This window comes from Dicentrarchus labrax, unplaced genomic scaffold (genome assembly GCF_905237075.1).
Source record: "Dicentrarchus labrax unplaced genomic scaffold, dlabrax2021, whole genome shotgun sequence".
NCBI classification, from domain to species: Eukaryota; Metazoa; Chordata; class Actinopteri; family Moronidae; genus Dicentrarchus; species Dicentrarchus labrax.
In genome coordinates, this window is record NW_026136715.1 from 11,507,694 (window position 1) to 11,531,696 (window position 24,003).

Consider the following 24,003-nt stretch of genomic DNA (forward strand, 5'->3'; position numbering starts at 1 on the left):
ACTATATAAGTAGAGTTTGGGGTATTTTTGTGGGGGAGATGACTGAGCTGTTTACATTTCTTTGACTCACATGTTGACTGCCCAGTCTCATCTGCAAGAGATATTTATCATCTCCTGGTCATCTTACTGTGCTCCAGTACCTCCAAAAGGCTAACAAGGCACTAATTAGTCTGTCCAAACACCGTATGTATTCACTGTACCACTGTGTATACTGTGGGTATGCTCTGTCTTTTTCCATGGTGCATTGCTGGCCAGCTGACGTACTCACCTGAGAAAACCAAACTCTTAAAGGGAAACGTTGTGCTCCTGCCTGTCAGCATCAATCAGCATCTTTAAATGCCATCCGCAGTACAGGGAGCTTTTAGAGGGAGGTAAAACAGGAAATATGAGATATGAGAAGATCACTTTGCTGGAGAGTAGAAGCAAAAAATATTTCTCAAAATATATTACCCATCACCTAATATTAAAAATGAAAAAGAGCTTACCTCATACATGTTACATGCACTCATTGTTCCTCTACAGGGTTGCAATGATTTGAATGATTCAGAAGCAACAGAACAGCAGCAGGTCTGACCTCTATAAAGCGTGGTGGCTACAGTGACTGCCTGCTTGTGCAATTATGAGGTTGAGCTCTTTAATCGAGGTCACTCTGACATGTTAGTGAAGTAGATCATGAATTTTAAACCCAAGAAACTACCTTCCCATCTCTTTACAAAATACATAGATTTTGTACTCATTCACAGGAAACTGAGCAGTCACAAATACAGCAAATTAACAAATATGTTCATTGTTCAAATTTGAGATTTTCCACAAATTCTAATGCATGCAAATATATATAATCATCAGAAAACTCTAAATGAAAGCCAGATTTGTTGTATCTGTAAGATGTGACACAATAACGTGAATTTAAATTATAGTGTTATGTAATACTGACTTCCCTTTGGTAAACAACTGATGTACAGGCTATGGTTGCCATTATTAATACAAATCTCTGTGGCCCCTTCTTAATGTTTTCACCAGCACCACACAATGCAATAAGACTGAAAATGTATATTCCTTGTTTTAAAGCAATTGTAAATGGGTGATTCTAGGATGCCAACTGAATCTGTGTGTCTGATTAATATGATATACAGAAGCTAGTGCAGAAACACAAAAGTAAATTTAATATGTCTATCTTCTTTACCTTTACAGTCTATATGGGAGAGACTTATCTTAAATGGAAGGCAGAAGCAAACAGTAACACAGGAGTTGGCTACTTACAGTCCTGAACTAGATTCTGTTAATGAAGGAAAACCATCTTTCCAGACCTAAAATATTTCACTTGTGGCTGCATCACTTCAATCATCACAGCAAAGATATATTCCTGCTGAAATACCTTCCCCAGGTTTGGCTCCTACCCATTTCTACATTGATATCAGTTATGATGAGTGATAACGTGCCCACCACAACCATACACTGACTGACTGATGTTATGTATCTGGGGCATTCATCATGTACTCCATCAGGGGCTGCATTATTGAGACATTTATTATTCTGACAGTTACAGACGTGTTACATTTAGGGAGGTTTAAACTCCAGGTGATCCACCTAAAATATCATCATATATATTTAGAATTAATTGTGTAGAGCATCTTTACATTCATTAATGGATAATCCTATAAGTCATGATAGTAAACTAGATTTCCTTCAAATAATAGACATACAAACAAACGTATTCATTTGCACACAAGACAGACATTCTTTTATTAACCTCTCTGTCATCTAAAATAGAGCATCTTAAAAATTAAACAGTGTTTAGTATGAGCCCTCCTAATTAATAGTGCAGATATGATAAGGGGGCAAGTGCGGAGAAATCTGACGACAAATATGGATTTTGCGTGTATGTGTTTGAGCATGTTGCCCTCAGGTCCTGAAGAGCACAGCAGCAGTCACTGCTGTCACAGCCACAGCAACCACGGGTCCCCAGATCATCCATGGCTTCTGAAAAGAGTGGTGACACAGAAATGGAAACATGAGCATCACCGCTTGAAACCGCCCATCCAAAGATCGCCAAAGCTTTGACAGAGGGGAGCTTGCCATTGAGACCAATGCAGTGCACAGAGAATGCGAGTTAGCGCTTTCAGATTAACATAAGCCAATCATAAGCCAACTGAGAGAAACAGTTGTTAAGCATTAGCCATCCAGACAAGACAAACAGATGTCAGATGTAGGAACTGTATGATTAGAGAAGTTAGAGTTTCTAAAGACGTCAATTTTTGGAGTTTCCCCCCTAAGGAAGGCATTCTGGGGAATTAGGGAAACCTGATTAAGTCATGCAATGAGCTAAAAGACACTGATGAGAATGAAGGATGTAGGCCGAGTTGACAGGAGTAATGTGTACCTTACTACCACAATGCGCCGAAGCACCAATACAGCAAAGCCAGGATAAGGCCGATGACTATGGCTTGAACAGGCAGCAATAGGGATGTCTACAGAAGGGAAGGGATATTATAGTAATCAACTGCAATGGGACATACTTTAGTTGGGTGTAGCTTTATTAATAAACCTCTCAGTCAATGTCTGTCTGTAATTTATGTTTATACAACTCTCAAAGCCACACACGGCTGTCGATGTCTAAAAGCAACAGTAAAGGGCAGTGGATGAGTACAGGGGAGCAGGTGTGCTGACATAAAAAGAAATGTACTGTGAATCCTACAACTGATTCACCTTTTGTGCCTGGAGATATTTCACAAAATAAATGGATGTTTATTAAAATTTGAAGCAAAGCTCATGCTTCCAAAACCAAAACAACTGAAGATGTTTGCTTCTTATGCAAATAAAAGCTTTTGTGCAGTTTTATTTTTTTAAACTTAACTGCAGATCATTATTTCTACATTCCATGCACTTCTTGATAAAGTTTGTCAAACAATTATATACAATTTTATTTTTTAAAAAACCATAAACTGTAGCATGTATGATAGACCAGCACTCACCTTTGTTCCCTTCTCCTGTAATTCCTTCATGTTGGCATTGCACTCCTCAAGTTCATCTTTAAGCGACTGTTTTTCCTGCTCAGTCTTCTCATACTTTTCCTTTAGGTCTGACAGCTCCGTCTTAGCCTCCTCATACTGCATAAAGCAAATCATACGTTTTTAAACACAAATCACTTTCAAATACATGTATTTTCAGGGTCAATTTGGCTGACATGGGGAACATGCTGGCAGCAAAAATTGCTGCATCACTGTTTGCTTTAACGTGGCAACTGTTTCTCACAGGCTTCGTCATCTGACAGGTCTTCACAGGACGAGCTCAGTCTAAAAAGGACACTGTGAGAGCACTCTCATTCAGTGACTGTAAAGCAACACCACGCTGGGATGAATTACTTGTGGTTAAGGATGACTTCATCTCTCCTTTCTGCTATTCAACAGTGCCCCTCCTGTCTGGGTGTCACAGCAGCGGCTCACCCCCCTCCATTCTGCTGCAATCAATCTGACTGGGAGCATTACAGTAGTTTGCTTCTGCCTGCAGCAAGCAACCTGTGGACTGTTTAGACTGTAGGATGCTTAACATTTCCTAACTTTTTGTTTTATGAAAGAAGCTGGGAGTTTCACAGTCATTTCAACATTGTTTTAGACTTTAGTTTGTAAGACAATGTGAGTCATTGAGGCTCAATACAGGGTCTGTATGTCTCTTCTGTAATGTCTCAAAATAGAAAATCAGCCCTAACTGAGCAAAAATACTTGATCTGACTGTTAGGCATAGGAGAAAAAGCTCTTTTTGACGAAAGGAAATTATTTTATTTTGTAGGTGCATGACAGTCGGATGATCAGGGCAATTAAAACTAAACATTTGGATTAGATGACTACGAAGAGCTGCTGCAAAATATCGTAAAGCCCTGAATGCCACCATTTTAAATGATTATAAGCTAGGCTACAACCTCAAAGATGGACAGATAAAGGATCAAGGCCTGTATTTATCGAGCCTGGCAGAGCAGAATATCCGTCCTAAATGGCCCAAAATCCTCAAAGTTGCAACTGTCTAAACTAAGAACAACAATTTCCTCGAGCTCCAGTTCTACGCACAATCAACTATTAATGGTCCACTGTGTTACATTTAGGAAGATCTATTGGCTGAAATGGAATATAATATTAATTATTGTTTTCATTAGTGTAGAATCATCTAAAAATAAGAATCAGCATGTTTTTGTTACCTTAAAATGAGTAATTTTTATCTACAGAGGTCCTCTTCCACAAAAGTCACCATGTTTCTACAGTAGCCCAGAACAGACAAACCAAACAACGGCTCTGGATAGGGATATCTTGCGTTTTTCATGAGTTTTGCAGCCACTGTAGTTTCTCCTACAAGCATGGAAGGCTAGATGCCACTGAATCCTACACACTGAACCTTTAACCATGGTAAAAACTATTTAAAAAGTAGGATTTCACACTATTTGGTGACACCTTTAGATTTGTTAGTCTCACATAAAATCTTTACTACAAACATAAAGAAAGATCATGTACTTGCATGGAATAAAAAAGACTGGTATTAATGTGCGAGCCATTACATCAGTCGCAGGCATTGAAAACTGACTTAATAGCAACAAGTATAGACAGGGTGTAACTGTCAGGTTTGAGGATGTACTGTACTTCCAAGATGTGATTCTAAGGCGCTTGACACTTGGTTAATGACTTTTTAGTTTTGAGAACACACCTCTCTCTGCAGAGTCTTGCTGCGACTTTCTGCTTCATCCAATTGGGTTTGCAGCTTGGTGCTATCCTGCTGATGCTGGAGCTGCAGGGCCGCCAGCCTCTTCTCCAACTCCTGCTGGGATCTCTCCAGGGCTTTGAGGCTACTGCTCAGCTCAGCATTCTGGGCACGCGAACTACCAGAATTAAAAAAAAACACTGACTTCAATAGGTGAAGGATCAGACAAAGGGAGGTGTGTGGTAAACTGTGCAGCAAAACATGTTGGAACAGAGTCAAGCAAATTAAACAGAGGAAGCACCGAGGCGGGGGCGTAGCCGAACGCTTGATAATGTCGCTCAGTGCACTGACCTGGCAAGGTCTTTCTCCAGCTGCTTCTGTTTCTGCAGCACCGCCTCTTTCTCAGAGCGCAGTCCCGCACATTCACTTTGCAGGTTGCCCTTCTCTTTCTGGTGAGTCTTGAGGAGTTCCTCCTTTTCAGCCCTGAGGGAAGCACACTCACTTTGCAGACTGCTCCTTTCCTTCTGGTGCTTGTTGAGAATGTCTTGTTTTTCAGATCGCAGGGCAGAACACTCCTTCTGAAGGCCATTACACTCCACCTGCATGGACTGCAGCTCACCGGCTTTGAAAAAATACAATGGTTTTATGTAATGGTGCATTCTTTGAGCAGATGCTCTTTCTTAATTGGCTTACAGAGAAGAAAGTTTCTTTCTAGTTTCTAATAATATATGTAACATTTTTGCGTGCATGGACAGGCTAGTGTACATCTGACACAGTACTGTAACACAGGGTCAAGTTTCTTAATGCTAGAAACTAGTGCTGTCAGTTAAAAGCGTTATTAACGGCGTAAACCCAAACCCATTTTAATGGCGTCAATTTTTTAAATCGCGAGATTAACGTTCTTTTTGGCCTAGCACACTTTGTAGTTTTTTTCACATGCTGTTGCAACAACTAGTAACGTTAGAAAAACTACAACACCACACCGGATCTAGCTAGACCGGAAACAAAACAACAGGCACACACTTGTTTAAGAGTAGTAGACGTTACGTTTTGAGTGGATGGCGAGCGCGAGACGCCGAAACGGGTGCCAATAATATTATGAATGGAAAGTTTACTTTTAAAAAGTTGCCAAATGGTTCCCTTGACAAGACCAAAGTGATCTGTGTGTTTTGTCGTTGTGAACTGAGCTATCATCGCAGCACGTCCAGTCTGAAATACCACTCGATGGCCAAACACACAGCTGATTTCAATTCTCCGCCCCTCGTCAAAGCCAGGTGACAATGGATGATTTTTCAATAAAAACAACATTTGCACAAAGCAAGTCGATCCACTTTTCCATGTTGATAAGAGCATTAAAATGAGAAAAAAAATAATGGGACAAAAAAAAATCAAGGGACATTTAGAATAGATAAAAATGTGCGATTAACTGCGAGTTAACTATGACATTAATGCGATTAAATATTTTAATCATTTGACAGCACTACTAGAAACTAAATAAATAATGCCATATTTCAAGATAAAAAGGTCACTAAGCAACACATTCTTCAGTAGTGATTAACATTACGACTTGATTACAATTGACACTACCTGAAATTTAAGTTTGTAAACTGTTCCAAAACTCCTAAGAGTCAATTACGCAGATTATGTTTTTTGAGTCGTACATATTTAATTATCCATATTTCCTTTCATGTATGTATGACTGAAGTAAATACTTCTATGATGACTACAATCACTGTGTCAGATACATATGGTATCCTTTGTACCAGTTATCATCATCATCATATTTTGATTTATAATGTTTATGTGCACCATGTAGTACCTTGTATTTCTGCAGTTTTCTGCCACTGCTTGCTCTGCTGTTGCAGGTCACGCTGTAGGTTGTCAATTTCACGCTCATATTTGTTGGCAGTCTGACGCCATTTGTCCAGGTCCTTTGACACGGTTGACAGGTTCGTCTGGATAGCAGCGACGTCACGGTCCCGCTCAGCAGTGGCTGCCTCCAGGGAACGTTTCAGCGCCTTCGCCTCATCACGTGCACTTTGTAGCTCGTCGCGTGAACCAGAGGAGACATCTATCTGCTCTCTGAGAACGCCCATTTCATCTTGGAGCTGCCGCAGCTGGCCTGTCCACGTGAGGGTCAGTGTTTATATTAGTGTGGACATTTTTATTAGGCTAGACAACATTTTCAAAAGGCACAAATACACCAATGTACCTTGAAGAAGTTTGATCTGTTTTGCAGATTCATCAGCTTGTTGCTTATTTTCTTTTCTCTCTTCCTCCAAGATACCTACGAAATATTATTTCATTTATTTCACGCATGTGTGTGCACAGTATAAAGTGGAGAGAATTATAACATGAAATATTGAAAAAAAAATTTTTTTTTACCTTGTAGCTCAATGCATTTGTGCTTCTCAGTATTAGCTAGCTCCTGGGCTTCTCGTAGTTCATCATTCAAGCGCTGGATAATCTTTTCTGAGTCACCAGAGGACCCCATGTTTGACCGGGTCAGGTCATCTGGATAATGAAACAGAAATGATTATCCGGATTATTAGACCCTTTCTCCTAACATGAGAGTGTCTAGCTGTAAGGATATAGCTTCTTATCTCCCTGCATAGTCACTGGAGTGGATACAGAGACATCAGAAAGTAAAGTTTAAACCATAATGATACATCGGGCAATAACAATTCAATACTATAAAAATAGAAGAATAACTTGAAGTTCCACAATATTAATTCTGCTTCAGTCCCAAATATTTAACCAGGGCTGACATACTAGATGATTTCCCAAGATATTAAAATGGGACTATTACATAAACTAATTGCCAACCCAGAAATAGACACAACTACATTATCTGCATTTTTTTATTCAAGGTTTAATTCCAAACTGTCCATTAACCAAGCAACACACGAATCTCTGGCACTTCTCATACAGTGCTAGTGAACAGTAGGTTACTGTAAACAATGCACAAAGGGAATGGACTAGCCAAGGTTGTCAAGGGTCTGTTGTGTTTCCTAGAGGTGGAAACAAACCCCACAAATACTTGGGCTTTGCAATGCCCAGAGAATATCTTGATCCCCTAATCTACCATGGCTAGGAAAAGAGATGACCTCACTCGTGCCGAGCATTTGGCAGAGGGGAAAACAAGAGTCAGGACAGGTCAAGCATGTGCACCATAAATGGACACATGAGAGGACCGAGTCTGCCATGAAATGCCGCGTTTGTCATGAAAACTGTGATTTCATTGTGTCTGGCGGACACAGCTGCATAAACACACTGTACAAATACACACACATATTGTTAGTAGCGCTACCAGATGGCATTGATAAATGCCCCTAAAATGAGAGGGTATTAAGAGCCTGCTGGAGGCTGGTGGCACCCTCTGACTCAAGCACATGACCACCCTGCTGTGTGCCAGACAAAGGATGGGTGGTCAGTGCTCGGTCCTGCATGTGTGTATGAGGTTGTGTGTTCCTTCATGCATGCATATGTATGAGTGAGAGTCAGAATGTGAGTGGGCTCCCTGTAGGGTTGTCTGTGCTCAGTTTGTGTGAAAGATGAATGTCCTCTGGAGAGCACGAGATAACCAGAGTATTTCAGATGAGTGCGTCCAACGTGTTATCTTTAGCAACATTAGTTATTACAGCCATTACGTCTTAATGTCAGAGAATGACACCTGACAAAGTAATAATGGAATTAGTCTGTGTGTAAAAATACATCTCTGCCTAGTTGGGGGATATTGGGCATCACACTGCCTCAAGTGACGACAGAAAAAAATGTAGGAGAAAGTCTTTTTTTAGCTCAAGTGCTGAAGGCTAGAGCCATCATGCTCTATCTTTCCCCCGCTGTCGGCTTCCTTCCCATTGAATGTGACGGCATTCTTTAACTGAATCAGACGGTTAGCGCAGCTCAACACATACAGCGTTCAGTGAATCTCTGCTGATCAAACTGCCAAGAGTGATATTAAATTACAGCTACAAAATATGCTGTATGTGACCGAAACTGAGAAATATCCTCATCATTTTCTATGTGACTGATACCGTTGTTTCCTTCCTGGAAGTGCCCCATATGCCTGTGCAGTGCAGCATTACAAATTCATCCATCATGCAAAATTGATTTACTCACCAATATGCTTGCACATCGCATTGCTTTATCCACTGGATTCTTTTTTAATAAGCCACCCTAATTGTCACTAACACACATTAGTCAGATGATGTGCCCTCTGTGAAAAGTGACTCCATCTCTTAATAAGCTGTTGACACTAGAGAAATCAGCCTCTAAAACAAGGCCACCTAGAGCACTCAACCAACTGCCCTCGTAGCTACAGACACTCTTCTTTAGTGTGACTCATGCTTTTCTCTCTCTCTTAGTAAGATGTGCTGTGGCAGGTGAGAGCCATTTGAACAGCAAAACAATGCCAAGTCATTCACTTCGATTCTTTTTTGTCCATGTTCTCAGGAAAATAATAATACAGCTGGGTTACCTTTAATGACTGATACGTTATTCAGGGGATCACTCAGTTCTTTGTCATCCATTTGATTATCTGTAAAAGAAAAATATATAACTACATTTAATGTAAACATATATAGCACCAAATCAAGAGTTCATGTTGACAAATACAATACATTTTAAATAAATATATTCACTAAATTATTAAGACCGTGGTTGCTGTTGTTATCGTTAAGGATTTGAGTATTTTTAAAAAGGTAAACACAAAAATGCATGCTCATCTACGAACACATAAGTACTTTTGGAAGAGGCAGCTGCATAGTTGCTGAGAAATTCCCTTTGGAGGACTAGGTCACAGAAAACATATTAATCAAAAGGTTAAGAATTAAACTCGGGAGGAAATATTACCTTATGTGATCCAGGAGCTACAGTACTCTGTGTGCTGAGGCTACAGCAGTCCCTGACATGAAGAACTCTTCTCCAACTAACAGATTTTTTCTGACGCGAAATGGAACAGTCCAAGCAGTGAGGGGGGGGATGCCGAAGGGACGACAGACGCTGTGTATCGGACCTCCCTGCTACTGTTGGACTGAAGCCAGTCAAGACAAAAGAACTGGTTGAAGTAAGTGGACAAATACCTTAAATGTGATTAAAATGCTACACTAGAGTCAAACGAGTGTCCTCTAAAACATGACCCACCCCCCCATTTTGTGGCTTAAGTCCCCAGCCCCCACACACTAGGTCATACATCCGAGTAGGGCATCTCGGAAGCTGCAGCTGCATACTGACACAGAGAGGTTTTGTTCAGGGAGCTGGGCTGCTCTCTGGTCAGTTGGTACTGATGTAAAAATCTACAGGATGATGCAGAATAAAAGGATGGCCAGTGTGGGAGTGGGTGTCATGTATGTGCTGCACCCACCTCCTCTCTTGTTTTACCCTTGCAGGTCACCCTTTTGTCGCTTTAAAATTCATAAATTACTGGCTTTGAGGGTTAGATCTGCATGTCATCCTGAAGGGTGAAGTTGTGCTGTAACTACTACAGGGACAAACTGTATGTATTTGTGTGGTATTGGCACATAAAATACCCCTGTTAGCCTCTGAAGCGTGCTTTGAAATGTGTGCTGACGTAAAGTCAAGATAATGAAAGAAAGCATTGACCTAAATTTAAAAAAGGATGTCACAATGGTATTTAAATCCTTAAATCTATTTTTACATATAAGCAAATACACGTGGCCCTCTGGTTACACGCTTTTATAAAAAGGTATAGTGTCATATCAGGAAACCCTTGAATAATGCATGAAGATTGCACACAGACAGAAATGTAGCAGTCATCGGATATGACTTCACCTTGTTTTTAGACTGGGCAATTCCACATTATAGATGGCGTAACACTAATGTCACATGCCAAGTGGTATAAGTATGAACAGTTCTTGTGCCAAGTGTTTTTCCAGATCAGGGCATACTTAATGTTCATACAGCATGTGCTTGATAGTCAGTGTTAAGACAAGACTGTCACCCAGCTAGCTGTAAAGGAATAAATTACAAAGTACATAAAAAGTCCACAACTTCCAAGTTTTAGTGTGGAAACCAATAGATTCCCTCTATAGTGTGCTGGGAGATAAGAAACTGTTGGACACTGCAATGGCTAATTTTGCCTATAAAAATCCAGGTATAAAAGGTTTATCTTTAAGGACTCAGAGTAAAATGTGAGCTCCAATGTGCAACAAGGGACAGGTTTCCTAATGAGTTTGAGTTTTGCTGTGTGGCCAGATTCCACTGAGACCTTAACCTAGGTTGGTAGAGCAGGCTAGTAATGAGGTAAAGGTTTACGAATTAAAGCTGCAAATCATTGATGGTGTTGTCAGTCAATAATCAACCATTCCAACCTTCTACTCTATTTTCAATACAAATTTACAATCTTTACAAACCGTGTCTTGGCATCCCACAAAGCTTCTTATTCTCCTCTAGAAGACACCATGCCTAACTTCAGTTAAGGGGATTAAGAACTTAAAGAGCACGCAATAAGTGTGTGTTCTCTACACAGACAACTTAAGGTTAAACCCACATAAATCAGATCTGAACCACATTTTATGATTCAAACACCTTTACAAGCATAAAGCTCTGCATCAAAATTACTTTATGACTACAATTATTGGGAACTCGTAAAATATGTGCTCTCAATATGAAAACTTCTGGACACAAGCATAAGGCACTGAGAGGTCATCTTGAATGCAAGCACAGTATAAATCTGCACTCAGTTGGCAATTTATTATGTACACCTACCTTACCTTCATCGATGTTGTAACATTCAGGTTTATTGTTGCTGAGAGGTGTTGATTTAACTTTATGATCTATTTGGAGGATCATAACCGTCACAAAGTTAGGATTTATTGCCTGGGCTGTTGCATTGGACTTTGCATTAGTTTTACTGTAATGTTATAATATGCATAATTATGTACGGCTGGCTGTGGAAATATTGGCTATTTTAGGAGGAAGTTAATGAAATTAATCTTTTTTTGTGACAGTCACCCACTAGAAATCCTAAAGAAAATTAATTTAAGCTCCATTGGATAATGACATTAGTGACTTTGTCATACTTTAATGTAATTTTTAACTTTGATGGCATACAGTAAGTGAACAAAAATAGCGTTAACAGCTAAAATGCAACTATTCATTAAGCTAGCTAGAGAACGTTAGGTTGCTAAGTAGAGAACGTTAGGTTGCTAACGTTAAGTAGAGAACGTTAGGTTGCTAAGTAGAGAACGTTAGGTTGCTAAGTAGAGAACGTTAGGCTGCTAACGTTAAGTAGAGAACGTTAGGTTGCTAAGTAGAGAACGTTAGGTTGCTAGGTAGAGAACGTTAGGTTGCTAACGTTAAGTAGAGAACGTTAGAAAACGTTACTTGGAAAGTTACCGTTAAAACTGATAGCTAGAACTAGCTTCTTGTTTTAATTGTTAGAGGATATTCCCTTTAAATGTACTTATAGTAAGTTCAAGAGTTAAATACCTTTAAAAATTTATTTCAACTACGGCAACTTACCGCCAAACAACTTCAAAATATGGTGAGTTGAACGTTAATTTACTATAATGGCGGACTAATTAGATGACGATTGACGCTAATTGCAAACAGGGGGTGGACACGTAACGTAACGTAAGAATCAGTTAACGTTAGCTAACATTAGCTGTCTTTAATTCCCCATCATCATCATCATCATCATCGTTACCTCTACTTTAAAAGCACAATGTAATGGTGGAGAGACAGTCCCAAAGGTTCAACTCTGGGTTAACAATAGTCAGTACATCCGCCAAATGGAAAAACTTCATTGAAAGTTGCCTAATCAGTGTGGTGGGTGTTGCCTTTCAGCCTTACGTGTCAACCTAGCGGTCCGTGCAGTTTACTCGTAGGACTTAACCAGAAGTGATACTCACTCAGCTAATGTTAGTGTAGCTAGGGAGGAGGTGGGGACATCACTGCCGAAAAGGGCTTCAGTTTGTTAACTTAATCCCACCACATGTCCGAACAGTAATTGTTTTGTGGTTTTCCTAATTTGCGACTCGAGTATTTTTCTGATCCCCGATGACTTCCTCTATCTCAGACTGGATTTGGAGTGAGAGATTTTGGCTTCCCGAAAATGTTTCATGGGCGGACCTGGAGCGTCCGCCACCTGGTGTGGAGTATCCCCGATTAGGAGACATCCTTTACGCCTTGCCCCTGGCTGTCGCAGTGTTTCTACTAAGACAGCTTTTTGAAAGGTAAATGAGACGCAGTTTTTGCACAAAATGTGGTGATAAACTCCTTATTTATGTGTGGTTGCACAGCTGAGGGGCTTCAGTCTAATGTGGCAACTGTTGTTCGTGAAGGAAAAAAACTAACGAAACAAGAACCAGCCACAAAAATGGGAATTTCTGGGGAGTACAGCAATACAAATGCTACTCTTTGCAGCAGTCTTAACAGATGAGTCATTCTTTTATAAACACAAAACTGTGAACTAGAGAGAGACAACTCTCTGTATGCTTATTATCCTGAGCTGTTTCTGTCACACAAAGTGAGTTGTAATGATAAATAAATTCTCTTTTAACAAAATCCCCTTTGATTCCTGGATGGGACTTCATGTGACAGATAATTATGGTCTATCTCTCTCTTCTCGTGAGAAGATTCTTGTGTTCTTTGATCGTAAGAATAAAATAACTCACTGTTGTTGTTTTTGCTGTAACCCCTTAATTAACAGTGTAAGCATTCCTTTTAGGTGATGAACTCACACTGGCTTGAGACACCAGTTTGCCTTGCTGAGCAATGATAGTTTTCTTAGGATAGCTTGGGGGGAAAAAACAGGAATGGCTTATAATTATCACAGAGCTTGATTCCTAATGTGATCACCAGAAACTGAGTGTTTTGTGCCTGCGTTAGTGGCCTTTTAAACCGGTCTGTGCAGTGTGTATCATACGCTGAAAGTCTTCTTTTCACAGCAAAGTTCAGCTAAATTAGGGGTTATGCAGACTTTCTTAGAAGTGCTTTATTTAGAGTAAAAATCACCAATGAAAGGGCTCGGCTAAAGGCTAGTCTGTACTTCTATTCATTCAGTCTTTTTCCATGTTGGGGAAACCACTCAAGATAAGTAGGGGGGTTGTGAGAGTTCGATGTAATACATGGCTCTGGGTCTGAGCACGAACAGTGGTCAACTCAACCAGATGAACCAGATGATCTTGTGACACAAATCAGTATTTTGGTTGGAGGCGGCCCTCCCATCTCTCTCTCCCACCCTCTCACATGATAGGTCATCACGCTCTGTTTAGACTAGGTGCTACATTCCCCAGGATTCCTTCTAACTCTTACCCATAGGCCCTATTGTACTCTTTTCCCTCCCCTGAAGACACACACTTGCACGTCAAACATTACTTTGTGGGAAAACTGCTGGAGCTCAGCAGTTCCTGTTAGTGAGGGGAAGTCCTTATCCAATCTAAGCTAATAGTTCATCTGTTCTTATAGCCTGTACAAAGTGCTTAACTTCTCTATCTGACTCTCCTTGTCTGACTGTCTCTCTCTTACCACACCATCTCTGTGTCCCCTCCCTGCTCCCTCCCTCCCTCCCTTTTTTTTTTTTTTTTTTTTTGCCTCTGTCTGTGTGTATACAGGCTAGTGGCCAAGCCCTGTGCCCACATACTTCAGATTCAGGCGGGAGTGCCTCGGCGAGCTCAGCCCAATGATGTCCTGGAGAGGGTGTATCAGTCCAAAACGGTACATAAGGCCCACGTTTGTTCTGCAGTCCATTAAGTGTTCCTCTGCACACCGAAATACAGATGTTACTCCACTGGAATATGCCACCACAGGCATAATAATATGTTCTTCATGCAGTGTGACAGTCATACCTACTGGTGTTGTATTTGTCCTGTGCTGTCTCTTTAGCCTCCAGACACGAGGCAACTGGAGGGACTCTCAAAGCAACTGGACTGGGATGTGCGGAAAATACAAAGATGGTTTCGCGTCCGCCGGAACCAAGACAGGCCCAGTATTCAGAAAAAGTTCTGTGAGAGCATGTAGGTTCCTACTTAACTGCTGTGTAATGTGCACCCACTTAATAAGTGCAGAATTATCTGCAATTTTCATAACGTCAGTAGATCCAACACTTTGGTCCGTACTGAACTATCTCAGCTACTATATCAACTGAGGTTTTTGAGTGAAATCTTAAGTCAACAATTGGATGGATTGCCACAAACATTCAGCAACAGACCAAATACTTGCACAACTCTTGACATTCCTATCAGTCCAATCAGAGAACATGGTAAATGTGAGCATTGTCATTGTGCGCATGTTAGCATTCTGACCGTAGCATGTATATAGCATTGCTCTGTTTTCCCAGCGACAATGCAACTCTTTTCTTTCACTTCAGGTGGCGATTTACATTTTACCTGGGGATTTTTATCTATGCCATTTGCCATTTGTGGGTGGTGAGTTGAATTAGCATACTGTATGCTTTTGCACCATACTAATATTGTTGTACTTATAAGTACGTATAAGTGTTGCGAAGCTTGTGAACAAGTCTACTGTATGTTTTTCTGATCTAATCAGAGACAGGCTTCATATGCACATTTAATCTGTTTCTGATAGTCGCCTTGGATGTGGGATACCAGACAGTGCTGGCACAACTATCCTTTTCAGGTTAATCATTTTTTTCATTAACTGCATAATCATCATATTCAGCGGCCCATATTATGACTCTAATCTGTTCAGAACCATAATGTTGGTAGGCCAGAGGTGCTACATGTTTGTAAAAGTTGTTTTTGCTTCACTCCCTCCCAAAGCCAGTCAGCCATGGCCAGTACAACTACTACGTAGCTGAACTGGCTTTCTATTGCTCTCTGATGTTTTCCCAGTTCATAGACATTAAACGTAAGGTGAGTCAGCAACGGCTTAACTAACACTATTGTGCTGCCTCTCAACGCCCTTTGTATCAGAACTGTTTTGCCTGCTTTCCATATTCACTTCATATCATATCCATTGTTCTTTCTTTAACGGTGTGTTTACAGGCTTAACTTTCATAACATTTTAATGTTACCGGCGTATTTGGATTTATAATGTGCTCTGGCAGAACAGGTTAGACGATGAAAAGCTGCTGCGTCACAAAGATTAACAATGCTTTTTATTTATAGTTTCACATTAGCCTGTCATCCCAGTATTTAACACGAAGCCTTTCAGTTGGTGTGCGTAACTGATAGTCTTGATGAATGTACGGAGACGGCAGTGACGATTAGCCTACAGCCAGCAATTTGATCCCAGTGTTTCCTCTATGTTGATTTTGGAGCGGCGGCCCACCGCTGTTAAATTTCTACCACCACGGTATCAGAAATGGGGCAGGGGGTGTTCGGACGGCCCTGCCCCCACTGCTAAAAAAAAATCCTAGAGGAAACACTGGATCCGTTTGTGTCATTAGCTGCAGGTGTTTTTCATTTACAATACAAATATCTCGAGCTTCCTATTAACCACTTTAATCTTATTTTGTCATATCTCTTCATTTCACTGACGACAGGATTTCATGATCATGCTTGTGCACCACCTGGCCACCATACTGCTCATCACATTCTCCTATGCCAACAACATGCTAAGAGCTGGCACTTTGGTCATGTGTGTGCACGATGCATCCGACATCTTCCTTGAGGTAAAGAACTTAATGATGATTATTTTCTTATAGCTCCAAGAATCAAACTTGATGGGGTTTAACTAGGCGGAGCCACACATTATTATGCAAAATGTAGGCAAACAGCTGGTGACACATGAGCTGTGTTGTCAGATACTTGTACTACCCGTCTGACATAGAAAAACACACATCTCTTACTAGCATTTGATTGACGAGGTGTCTTTGAAATGTTGTAGCGCAAGGTTGTGCTACCTGTCTGACAGAAAAACACACATCTCTCATTGGCACTTCAGTGACAAGATGTCATTGAAATGTAGTTGTTTAATTATAACGTAGTAAAAGTACATGTTAGCTACTTGTAATACCTGTCTGAAAGGGGAAAAAAATCGCAAAACATGCTTCTTAGCCTTTCAGTAACTAGATGTCATTGCTGTAAATTACATCAAAGTTACTGGTGTGATATCCTCTGCCTCAGTTATCTCTTATTTATATCCAAAGGCTGCCAAGTTGGCTAACTATGCCAAGTTCCAGAGGCTGTGTGATGGCCTGTTTGTTGTGTTCAGCATAAGTTTTTTCCTCACGCGACTAGTCATCTATCCTTTCTGGTGAGACAAATTTACATACTTTTTACTACCTGTCGCATGTTTAACTATTAGAAGCCATTTTTGCACTAAATTTGTTTCTTTATTAACTAAAAAAAGTGTCTAATAATAATAATAATACATTGACAGCTCCAGTAACCTCTGTGTGTGTATTCATTGCAGGGTTGTTCACAGCGTTCTGTTTGAGAGCTGGGAGATCGTCGGGCCATACCGGGCCTGGTGGTTGCTCAATGGGTTGCTGTTGGTGCTGCAGGCTCTTCACATCATCTGGTTCTACCTCATTGCTCGCATTGCTATCAAAGCCATATTCAAGGGAAAGGTTCGTGTGATGTGTGGTTCAATGTTTAACTGCCCTAACTGTGTAGTTTTATGGATTGCAGTGTTGGTCAGTTCAATCAGTTTGATTCAGTCTGAAATATCTCAGTATTGGATGGATTGCTATGAAATTTGTGGTACCCACAGAATGGCTCAGACTTGCTTTGGTGATCCTTGGATGTTAACTCTGGCGCCACCATGCGGTTAACATCTGTGTTTTTCAGTAAAATATCGAATCTAGCACCCCCTGATCCAGTGAATTTTCTTCAAATCTACTTAAAGATATTCATTGTTGCCAAATGATGAATCCGGCTGACTTTAGTGATCCCCTGACTTTTCCTCTAGTGTCACCAGCAGGTTGAAATGTGTGTTTTTGAGTGAAATGTCTCGACAGGTATTGGGTGAATTGCCATTAAATTTAATAATTTTTTAATTTGTCCAATATTTTAGTTTATCTGTGAAACTAACGACATCAGCCTCAGCCATACTTTGTATTTAGTGCTTATTAGAAAGTGCTAACACTGCACTACGATGCTGACTGTGGTAAACATTACCTGCATCAGGATGTTAGCATTGTCACTGTGTGCATATTAGCATGCTGACAGCCTCACAGAGCTGCTACTGTGTCTGTACACTTTGTCTTTTTACTTTCCTCACTATTCTAATTGTCGTTCCTATTTGTGTTTTATTTTACAGGTATCAAAAGATGACCGCAGTGACATTGAGAGCAGCTCGGACGAGGAGATTTATTCAAATTGCAGTAAAAATCCCAGTCAGACCATAAAACCAAAGGACAGCAGTCACACTGGTAACCTTAATGGAGAAACTCATGACCACTGAGTACCATGAGGGGATCTCCGGTGTGGCTTTCATTCACCTGCGTGCCTGTTTGACATACCTTGTCACTTTGACCCCCTGAGAAGACTTAGAAAGATGTGCTGAGTTGTTTTGAATGGAGAGAGGACTTGGATACAGGGGAAGTCAATGTGTGGAATACAGACTCAGCACTGTCTTACTGAGTCAGGTTTACACTGTGTGAGGTTTACACCTGCTTTTTGCTTACTGGAGTAGACAGAGAAATGTGTGTGGTCTGTCTACACTGTGGTGTGGTGTGGTGTGGTGTGGTTTGTGTGCGTGTGTGTGTGTGTGTATGCCTCAAAGTTAGAATATGCAGCGAATGCCCTGGCATGTCTACACTGCTAACGTCAAACTCATTTTATACATGTAAATAGATTTGTTAGTGAAACTGGTAATATATTATACAGCTGTAAAACAAAAACACTGCCTTAACTGCAAATATTGCAGGTAGATCTCTTAAAATACCAAAGGTTTCTTAATAAAACATTATTGTGTCAAATCCAGTGATGGGTGTGTAGGATCTTTATTATATTAAGAATGGGGAACTTGACTGTATAATGAGTAGGGTTGCAACTGCAATCAGTTAACTGATCACATGTTGCTAGTCTATTCATTTATATTCACCCCAAAGCCATATATGCTTAAAAAAAACAACACAATTGTTTTTTTTTATCAAAACAGTTATTTTACTAGTTAGTTTTCAGTTGTTGACAAATGATTGATGCACTATGCACTTAATACAGTACTGTAGGTGATCCTCCAGCAGTCAGAGTGATGGATCGATCCGTCTTCAGTATCTTATTTTATCACACTCGTCCAACAAGTCAAAGACCTCTTCACTGAAGTCGTTGTACTTCAGGCTAAAAGAGTCGGATACAAAAGCAGCAGTTAGATGTTAGTTTGAAATGTTTGTAGTAAACTGGCTCAAGATAGTTTATAATTAACCTAAGTCAATCAGGCTTACTTCATCTCCAGCATGTTTTGGCTGTCCTGCATGACTTGGACGAGGGCTGGGACGGAAGCATCGGTCAGTGAATTGTTTCTCAGTTCCAGACTCTTTAGAGTCTTGCTGGCTCTTATAGCAGCACACAAGTCCCCAACACAGGCATCCGTCAAATTAGTCATTTCAACACTACGATAAAAGGGGCAGATGGATTTGAATGTAGCGCACACTGCAATGTGAGGACAAAAAAAAATGGTTCAAGGGGAATATTGAACTCACTCCAGTTCCTCCAACAGACAGTTTGGATGTACAATGGCATCCCAGAGATGTTTAACCCCTTGGTCTCCGACTTGATTTATACCTACAGTCAGTGACTTAAGTTGAGAAGTCCCACTTCTCAGCACTGAGCCCAGTTCCTTGAAGACTGACTGGGTTAACTCGCACCGTTTCAAGCTGTAGGGTGGAGAGGAATATGTAGTTATCTGAATTTGAGGAAATATTTGTGAAAGGTGGTACTTTATCACTCACAAATCAAAAGAGTATACAGGTGTACAATACCCAAGTTTTTCAATTCGACAGCCAGGTCGACTGAGGGCTTGGCAGAGCAGCAGCGCCCCCTCCTGGCCTAAATCATTCACTGACAGATCCAGCTCTGACAGAGAACAGTGCTCTGACTGCAAGGCTGCCATCAACACGGGACAGCACTCACCTGTCAGCTCGCTATCAAAGAAACTAAAATAAAAGATAAACAAAAAGTCACCAATGCCAGAAAAATATGAAAATAAAAGTTACGAGTTATCACACATTCAGAAGAGGTATTTTAAGTGTCCTTTTCACATGTTCTGAACACTTGCAGCTCATCAAACAAAAGGCAACAACAGCAGTTTTATCATCTTGAAACACACACTTACTTGAGGCTCTGCAGTTTACAAAGTGGGTGTTGCAGGGATTTACACAAAGCCTCCACCCCACTGAGACCAATCTCGTTTTGTGTCAAGTTCACTTTTCTCAACTCTGATTGGCCAGAACACAAAGCTGCTGATAAAGCCTCCATTGACGCTGCAGTCAACCCGCAGCTCTGTAGCCTTTTAATAAAGAAAACAAGGTCATTTTTCAAACCTAAAATAAATTATTTAAACATAAATGGACAACTCTAACACAAAACAAGAATTTTAACACTAGTACATACTGGAGCTCCTGTAGTTTGCAGTGTGGACTATGCAGTGCTTTGCACAGTTTCATGAAGCCCTGGTCCTCGATCTGATTAAACACCATGTCTAACACACACAGCTGAGAGGTTCCTGAGGTCAGAACAGACACCAGATCTTCACAGCTTGCTTCTGTCAGACTGCATACTACAAGTCTAGGTAAATCAAAAGCAAAATATCAAGAACTTGTTAACTGAACTGAGTGATTTTTGCCTTTTGAGATTGCTTTGCTGTATTCTTACTTTAATGTCTGCAACTTGCAGTCCCTGAGTCCAGCGCAGAGAATTTTAAACTTTTCATCTCCGAGGCGGGTTTGAGAGAGGTCCAGCTCCTTGGTGAGTCCTCTGCTGAGTGCTGAAGCCAGATGAGGGACAGCCCCAGCACTCAAGGAGCTGCCTGACAAGCTGGCGGACACAACAGATTGATATAACATACAGCATACTGAACACATGAAATGAATGATACCACCATTTCTTTCTTTTTTTTTTTATCATGACTTACATAATCTTATGTGACAAGCTCATAGCTGGAGCCAGCCTCTCTGCTTCCTCCTCTGTCAAATTCCTCGTATGGTACAGATTCAACTGCTCCATCTCACCGAGGCACGTGACAACATAACTCAGAGCTACACAGTCCTGGACGCTCAGGTCTCCATAGCTGATACCTATCCGTGCTGAGGGGGTGATGACTTCCTTCACCAAACTCTCATTCTGAGCTTGATGAAGCATATGGAAGCAGCGGTGGTGCTTATCTTTGTAGCATCCCTTCAGTGTAATCTCTGAGCTGCCTTTAAACCAGCATTTGAAATCCACAATCCGTTCAGAGTTCAACTCCCCTAGCAGGCTCTCCAGTGGTCTGCGCTGACTCGGCTCTGAGAGGGCTGACAAGAAGACATCTAGAAACTTTGCATGGCCTTTGTGCTTTTCCAACATCTTCTCCACACCCTCGGACATCGAGTTGTCCATAAAGAAAGAGACGGCCAAGAGGAACTCCTGCATCAATTGGGAGTAGAAGGAGAAGACACATCTATCTGACTGGTCACCATCTACTTGCAAGAAAACTCCAACTGTGGTAGGAAACTGTTGAAAGCCAAAGGAATGCATTTCCTCTTTGGTACAGCTGGAGCGCTGGTCAAGGGAGCAGTGAGACGCCATCTTGCCGAGGGACGACACTAGTTCTGCGTTGCGGGTCTTGTTCTGCGAGAGCATCTGAACCAGGTGGACCAGGATATCTACATACAGCTGAGATAGCGTCTCAGGAAGTTTTTCTCCAGCATCCATCAGAGACTTGTACATAGAACAAACTGTCCAACAGAATCTTGGGGAGGTACAGATATCATAAAAGCCTAGAGTCCTTTCCATGTGCACTAGTGCTTTGTTGGCAGCAGCTGGATCAGCAAAGAACCTGTTAATGTAGGCCTCTCTTTGTGGCTTCAGAAACCCCAACACTTGCACCTGGGTGCCACTCAGAAATGTCACACATCCTGTCGACCTGGTTGCCACCACAAAGGCAGCTCCTTTCAGCAATGACCCATGAAGCAAGCTCGCCACAAGACAAGGCAGCGAGGCCGCCCGGCTGGGGTCAGAGCAGAGGGTGTGGACGGAGGGGTCCAGGCTCTGTTTGCACTGATCCAGATCGTCAAAAACAAACAGCACACCCTCAGGCTTCTGCAGAACCAGGGGCACGGACTCAGGAGGGATATGGCCATTATGGTGAAGCAATAATGTCTCTAAGGAGAGCGTCCCATTGAGGGAACTTAACTCCCTGAACCGGAAATGGAAAACATAAGAAAAGTTCTGAAGGCGTTCTCCTTTTGCCCAGTCCACAACAAGCTTCTCTAAAGCGGTGGTTTTACCTGATCCTTCAGGACCAACCAGTATGACGTTTTTTATTTCACCAGACAGGGCGGCGTGGATGGCATGATCAAGGGAGGGCAGGTTGTCTTCCACATTTCTGTCTGTCACCTGAGGTTTACAAGTCAGCGGGGATATGTACTCATTGTTGTTTATCACAGTGACTGGTGCCTCTCCACCAAGAAGTGTCGAAGTGCCCTTTGACTTCAGGATGTGAGTCAACACAGTGTCTTTGTCCATTGTGTAAGCCAGTGCTGAAAGAATGCAGAACATGTTATTGACTCTCAGTCAGCACAATAGACTGCAGGAAACAATCATGTCTGCAGATTAATTACAGTGTTATAAACTGCACTCCTCTACTTTGAAAGCTGTCAACCCACATGTCTGACAGTAACAGTAAGATGCACATTGTCATTATTCATAACACGGAAGTACAGTTACCTTGGATGCAGTCTTGTTGGTAAACAAAATAAAGTGTCGCAAAGAAGAAAAAGTATTTAGAAAGCAGACAGATTTGTGTTTTAATGTTGGGGTTACGCCTACACTGGGAATGCAGCTGCAGTCGCACACGAGCCACTTGCCAATTAAACCACGAGCAGCTCAAAGCAGGAAGTGCAGAGTGATTTTAAGCCCTGCGCGCTGCCTTACAGGCGTCAGTGTCGCAAGTAACTGAAAAAGTATTTTTCCACCGAGCTGTAACACTTTGAAGCTGTTTTAATAGGCTCCAAGTTAAGTTGTAGGTAGAAAAATATCAGTGGTGGAAAGTAAATAAACTTTTACTGGAGTAATTCATTTTAATGCAACTTTATACTTTTACTCCATTCATTTTTATCTTTATCTATCTTTATTTATATTTTAAAAGTACTTGATTTTCATTTTGTGATATTTTTTTATGTACCAATGCATCCAGGAAAATTCCTTGTATGTGTAAAAACTTACTTGGCAATAAACCAGATTCTGATTCTGATTTCAAAGGGGAAATATTGTACTTTTTACTCCACTGCATTCATTTGACAGCTTTAGTTACTTCGCAGTTCCAGATTATTGATACAATATGTAATTATAAATAAATAATGATGTATTATTATATATCTACTCAGCAGTATATAAAGTAATTCAAATTAACCCCACCTCTACCAGCTGCAACTTTAAAGTGATGCCTATTTATTAATGCATTAATAATCATAATCCATTAATATTATATATATATGATTCTGAAATGGTCCTTTCTGCATAATGAGTACTTTTACTTCGGGTACTTTTGGTATATTTTGATGCTAATAGGAGCCATTTTACCCTCACTTTGTGTATACTTTGAGTACATTTAGCTTATAGTAGGCCTACTTCTGTATTTTTTTTACTTTAGTAACACTTTTACTTGTGACAGAGTATTTCTTTACTGTGGTATTGCTATTTCAACTACTCACTGAGTATTTCTTCCACCAGTGACACAAATAACATACATCTGAATTAATATGTTGCAAATGTAAAAATAATAAATAAAAACAATATCCCAGAAAACAAACCTATTTGAAAATGTTTATTTATGTATGTATTTATCAGGACAAAATAATTTAGGATATGTGTTAGCATATAGGAAGTCCCAGCTTAAAAAAACTGTAAAACTGTAAAAAACAGCCGTTGGCCATAAAATTCCAGGTCTACTCTGGTCAGATGTCCGTCTGGTTGTGAAATACATCTGTCAAAGTGAGCTGTAGTTTCTCTGAACAGGCACTGGATAGCAGCAGTGCACTGTATTTTTTCCAGAGCCCTAGTTAAGCCTAGTCTGGCCAGCTGTCTGCATTGGCATTAAATGATATAAAGTCTAATTTATGCAAAAGCAAAGAGAATGGCAATGGCAGCACTTCATATCTTCCTTATTATAAGATACAGTAACATACATTTCCTTTGTTCAGAGCAAAAACAGACTGTAGTTGTTGTCAATTGTCTATATCTAGTTTCA

General features: G+C 40.7%; 3 protein-coding genes across 5 annotated transcripts; 1 reads left to right on the plus strand and 2 right to left on the minus strand.

The window, feature by feature from the left end:
* Nucleotides 1-1,509: 1,509 nt before the first annotated feature.
* slmapb (sarcolemma associated protein b) lies at nt 1,510-12,704 on the minus strand. Of its 3 annotated transcripts, XM_051426649.1 has the most exons (11): nt 12,558-12,704; nt 9,538-9,718; nt 9,164-9,223; nt 7,069-7,197; nt 6,896-6,970; nt 6,503-6,805; nt 5,035-5,305; nt 4,690-4,861; nt 2,973-3,107; nt 2,381-2,468; nt 1,510-1,980 (listed from the first exon to the last, which is right to left on the minus strand). In XM_051426649.1, exons 3-10 carry the CDS (start codon nt 9,213-9,215, stop codon nt 2,385-2,387), a joined length of 1,221 nt encoding a protein of 406 aa, XP_051282609.1. In that variant the 5' UTR covers nt 9,216-9,223; nt 9,538-9,718; nt 12,558-12,704; the 3' UTR covers nt 1,510-1,980; nt 2,381-2,384. The 3 variants fall into 3 exon arrangements, with proteins under 3 accessions (XP_051282609.1, XP_051282611.1, XP_051282610.1); XM_051426651.1 differs by lacking the exon at nt 2,381-2,468; XM_051426650.1 differs by lacking the exon at nt 9,538-9,718 and having other exon boundaries at nt 12,558-12,694.
* A 1-nt stretch (nt 12,705) lies between these two features.
* LOC127378089 (ceramide synthase 5) lies at nt 12,706-18,539 on the plus strand. Its single transcript, XM_051426652.1, has 10 exons — nt 12,706-12,881; nt 14,262-14,364; nt 14,533-14,663; nt 15,017-15,074; nt 15,235-15,285; nt 15,429-15,521; nt 16,154-16,282; nt 16,760-16,866; nt 17,026-17,182; nt 17,875-18,539. Exons 1-10 carry the CDS (start codon nt 12,706-12,708, stop codon nt 18,016-18,018), a joined length of 1,149 nt encoding a protein of 382 aa, XP_051282612.1. The 3' UTR covers nt 18,019-18,539.
* Nucleotides 18,540-18,698: 159 nt separating this feature from the next.
* si:ch73-233m11.2 (NACHT, LRR and PYD domains-containing protein 12) lies at nt 18,699-23,331 on the minus strand. Its single transcript, XM_051424966.1, has 10 exons — nt 23,300-23,331; nt 22,482-22,639; nt 20,689-22,294; nt 20,430-20,591; nt 20,169-20,342; nt 19,891-20,064; nt 19,538-19,711; nt 19,259-19,432; nt 19,001-19,168; nt 18,699-18,896 (listed from the first exon to the last, which is right to left on the minus strand). Exons 1-10 carry the CDS (start codon nt 23,329-23,331, stop codon nt 18,827-18,829), a joined length of 2,892 nt encoding a protein of 963 aa, XP_051280926.1. The 3' UTR covers nt 18,699-18,826.
* Nucleotides 23,332-24,003: the final 672 nt, after the last annotated feature.